The 4,727-nt window shown below is 41.2% G+C and overlaps 1 protein-coding gene across 1 annotated transcript; it reads right to left on the minus strand.

Moving 5' to 3' along the window:
- Nucleotides 1-1,553: 1,553 nt before the first annotated feature.
- LOC126410171 (uncharacterized) lies at nucleotides 1,554-2,767 on the minus strand. The gene is made up of 2 exons (XM_050078440.1): nucleotides 1,746-2,767; nucleotides 1,554-1,670 (listed from the first exon to the last, which is right to left on the minus strand). The coding sequence occupies exon 1, from the start codon at nucleotides 2,421-2,423 to the stop codon at nucleotides 1,860-1,862; it is 564 nt and encodes a 187-aa protein (XP_049934397.1). The 5' UTR covers nucleotides 2,424-2,767; the 3' UTR covers nucleotides 1,554-1,670; nucleotides 1,746-1,859.
- Between the last annotated feature and the right edge of the window lie 1,960 nt (nucleotides 2,768-4,727).

Raw genomic sequence — 4,727 nt, forward strand, 5'->3', positions numbered from 1 at the left:
ATCATTATGATGGAATGAAGCTACGGCTCTTTTTGGGCTTTAAGTAGGTGTTTTTGGCCGGTTGTCTGGTATGTTTTGGGTGTCTTGGTGAGTGTGACAGTTGTATTTTGTTTCTTCCTCAAATGAAAAAGATGCCTTGAAGTTTCACTTGCCTGCAACAAAAACTAGCAGGCACATCTTCTGGTTTTCTTTTCATGGGAACCAAAGCCTGGTCCTTAATCTGGATGCTCTGGTTTATATGTAAATTTTTCATTTAGATAAGTTCTACTAACACCCAAATTACATCAAGTTTAATTTAGTGATAAGTTCGAATGAAATACAATCTAACAAATGAAAATGAAAATGCCATCTACATGTTGTTGCCAATTCACAAAAATTGTAAATAGAGACCATTTTTATGTAGCATTTCAACATAACTACAACGACCTCTATTGGCTCTAGCTATCAAATATGTATAATATGTGCTTTATATATGTTATACATCACCTAGGGATGTCAATACGTTTGATGTCCATCGGATGTCTGATCAAACCATTCCAAAAATCAATAATTTGGAAAAATATTTAATATCTAATTAAGAAATCAATATTTAATATCCAATTAAGAAATCAAACCGAGACCAAATTTAAGAAATGACATTCTATAGGCTTCATATTTGGATACATATAAATACCTAACCCCTTTGGATTCACATTTAGATTATATATAACTTTAAATAAGTAGCCTGCGTCTTGATCACCCAGATATCAAACTCAGATTGTAAAATCAGATTTCAGATTTTGATTCAAACATGATTTTTTCTTGTTCTTATTTCAATATGAATTCGAATATATGAATATTGAAAGGGTGTATATCCCATTCAAATGGGATGTGTTTTAATGCATATATTTAAATATTGGACCATATTATGTCAACGAAGTTTTAAGAAAAGTTCCAAAGCGTGACCCTTGGAAACCGCTTATAAGAGTTGAGCTCGAACTTAAGTCAATGGAGACCAAACAAAGGCAGGTCCCGCTTTCTTCCTATTGGTGTAGTTATCTTTTCGACAAACCGGCCCCGACCTACTGTCTAGACGGACAAATTGCAGGTCCACTCGCATCGGATTTGCATCAGATATCCCAGTAATGTGCCCGATCCATGCTCATTGCTAATTCCAAAAAGCGGGAACCGCTTTGACCACGTAGACTTAGAGCGTAACTCCAGTCTGTCACACCAAACTTCTTTTCCACTCCCATCAATTCATTCTCCTTTCAAGAAGAGGAGGAGAAAGAAAACGCCAGAAAAAGAAAAAAAGAAAGCCCTCGACAATTTCCCAACAACCACACCGCCTTTCACCACTGCCGCCACCACCGCCACCTTCACCGCCATTGCTTCACACAGCCCATGCCTCCCAAAAGGAGAAGAAGGGCACCATGGTATCACGGCAGCGACCACCTACGAGGTCCCCCAAGATTAAGAGATGAAACTAATTGAAATAATTTAAAGCTAATCAAATGGTTAACATTCTCAGCTAAATCGCTGCTTCAAAGACAAAAAAGGGTTTGCTCCATTGTCCTGGCACTATTTCATTCATGTGGCCATTTACAGCAATGCAACAAGAGAAAGCGAAAAAGGCGGGTACGGAACGGAAGGAAAGGCACCAGAAGACGAGCTAGTGGTTTCTCCTTTTCCTGTTTCCAGTAACAAGATTCAATGAGAAAAAGCGACAGAAAGAGGAAAACAGAGAGTGAGAGAGGAACCATTACTGATTTTCCTGTACATTTTGGCGAGTCCGTAAGTCATGCCGAAGAAAGCCTGGATGACAAAGAAAAAAAAAACGACAGAACTGATGGCTGATGTTTTGCCTTTATGCGTCGGCCCTACAAGCCTAGAAACCCTTGCTCGAAGTCTAACGAGGGCCCACTCAACACACGCGTCAACCACTCCTCCTCCTCTTTCTCCTTCTCCTCGTCCAACTTACTGGTCGCCGCCTCTCCGTGACCTCCCTCGCCTCTCCACCCGTCGGAACAGACCGACGCGGGCTCGACGAAGGATGCCCCTGGGTTCCCGCCGTCGAGGAAGGTAGGGCGCAAACCAATGGTGGCCGCATAGAAGAGTTCCGGCGCGTGGCCAACATCGACACTGGCCATGACGCTGGAGCCAGCTACGGAGACAAGGGGCCCCGAGAGGTCTTCCATCCGAGTAGTCGTCGCCGATCGCGTCGACCCCTTGATCGTCTCCTCCAACTCCTTCATTACCTCGCTCACCAGCGCCTCCTCGAAAGCGAAACAAGGCAACGGCTCCTCTCCCAGATCGTCGCAGTCGCGTAGGAGATCCTCCGGCACCGGTTCTATGCACGGCTTCTTCTCCGGCGGGGAGCCGCCGGCCCCTCCGTCGTCCGGTCTCTTCCGTAACGCCGGCAGACCAGAGGATGAGTCGTCCATTCTTGAGAGAGAGAGAGAGAGAGAGAGAGAGAGAGAGGACAGGCGCCAAAAGGACGGGGGGAAGTTTAAAGGCGTGCGGAGGAAGACTCTGGGAGCCAGCGTGGCGTGACACGTCGGAAGATCGTCCCTCTCTCGTTGATGATGTGGTGGTGGCTAGCGGAGCGGCGAATTCCCAGTTGTGGTGGGACCCACGGACGGTCCTGGGCCAGGGCCAGGGTCTGACGAGCTGCCGCAACCTTCTTGGACAGAGCCGGTTGAGACAAAAAAAACACGAAAAAGTCCGGTCTGAATCCGCATATATTGGCCCAACCCGATCCCATCATCGGCGGTTCGTGTCAACCACATCGGTTTCATTCATGGGCCGATAGAGCAAATGTGATTGTTTCATTTTCTATAATAGTTTTAAAGATTTTCTTTGTTTTCAAATTTTGAGATATTTTATTTTTATATAGTGGCATTTTACGCCAATTCGTCCGACCCATTAAAGCGGGTTTGAAATATCTGCAGAGAAAGAAATTCGTTTGATTAATGTCATATTGTACTTACAACAGAAGCTGATACTGAAAACCAATTCTTAATGGTTATTTGGCGGTTGGAACAATTTATGAGTCTTTCGTCCCCAGATGTAAATGGGTCACATTTACATTTGTTGTGGCAGTCGCCAGTTCTCACAACGCCAATGTTTCCCCTCTAAGATTAGGAGTTGGGTTTGCATAGAAAAAATAAATTGCAAAGGCAAATAGAAAGTTTTGAATTGTAATATTCAGACGTATCTTAAAAATTGATATATGCAATTGTGTAATGAATTTCTAATCCCACTGCCATTCAGTTTGTTAAACACGACCAACCATATACTCTAGTTAGGATAAAACAAATGACAATATAACAACTAATCCGTGGATTACTACCTCCTTTGCCAACTACCCCTAATGTGACCCGATGTTGTCAATGTTTGCCGCTGAATTGAATTGTTTCACAAAACCAGGTAAAAAGAAGCAAGAAATGAAACATGAAAAAAATAGGTGTTTCAAATGGCTTAGTGTAGATGGTTTGGCTGGCAAACTAGTGAGACATCGGTTGACAGTATGATTTTCTAGTTGACGGGTATACCATAAGTTCATCCAGGTTTTAAAGCAGCCCTCGACCTTGAAATTAGAGACAAGAGTGAGTCTGAGAGGGGAGAAGGTTTCAGCCCTTCTTCAGGCAGCTTCTGTTCACCCATTTATAACAGAGATTCAAAAGTATGGATAGTGGAGATTGGACCTATATTAAAGTTTTAAATAAAACATATCATATTGCCTGATGCTAAAAGCTTCAATATATAAGTGACTACGGCCTGCTAACCCTTGTAATAACCAATGAAAAAAAGGAATATAGAGATATATATGCAGAGGGATCAGACAATGAGGATTTAGGGGAACAGAAATTTAAATAGGATCCCTCAAGGAATACAAGAACAACTTAAAGCCCCTTCCCCCATCAAAATTGATCTCATTCAGACATGGAACTAAAAGGGATGTTAACAGAAAGAAGATCAATGTATAGCATGCACAGTTACATTGCTTTTCTTCAAAACAAATCTGTACATTTCCAAATCCTTTTAAAAATTTGGTAACAAATGGAATTTCAGAAAAGATAAAAATGGACACTTCTCTACTTAACACCAATATGCCAGGAAGCACAATGGAATTGCTCACAGGCTGTCAAAAGGGTCGCCGTCAGGGTAGAGCTGCCCGTGGCCGTTGCCGTTGCCATCGCTGTCGTGAAACTCTTTGATTCCAATAGCAGCTCCCACATTTCCTTTTTCCATGTTTCCTTTTTTTGGCATGAGTCCTACTTCTGCCAAAAACTGTTCAATGGAAGGATATACTTTTTAGGCATTTAACTTTAATCGAAACCAAATATGATTGTTTCTCTCCTTTCCTTTCTTGAGTACAATTTATAAAAGTAAATAAGTGCTTTCAGCTTAGAAGGCTAAAACTAGTAAGACATTTCAAAAATTTCAAATGAACTCTCACTTGGTACCAAATGTGGATTGTGAAATCCACATTTGTAACATTTTTCTAAGTATATTGATATTACTCAAAAATGTGGATTGTGAAAAACTATTACTCAAATGACATTTTAACAGGATCAAAATATATTTTTTAGGTACATTTTAATATCTTTCCTTCATTCATGAAACATGTGTTTGTGAATTATTTCATGTATTTAAGTAGTTATTTGTATTGAAATATTGTATAGTTTTATGTAAATACATCAAAAGTTAAAGAAAATGGGCATTGTTATCGGACAATGACTATC

This window comes from Nymphaea colorata, chromosome 6 (genome assembly GCF_008831285.2).
Source record: "Nymphaea colorata isolate Beijing-Zhang1983 chromosome 6, ASM883128v2, whole genome shotgun sequence".
NCBI classification, from domain to species: Eukaryota; Viridiplantae; Streptophyta; class Magnoliopsida; order Nymphaeales; family Nymphaeaceae; genus Nymphaea; species Nymphaea colorata.

Excerpts from the sequence above, each read along its gene's own strand:
- LOC126410171 (XM_050078440.1), bottom strand. The coding sequence starts at position 2,423 with ATGGACGACTCATCCTCTGGTCTGCCGGCGTTACGGAAGAGACCGGAC.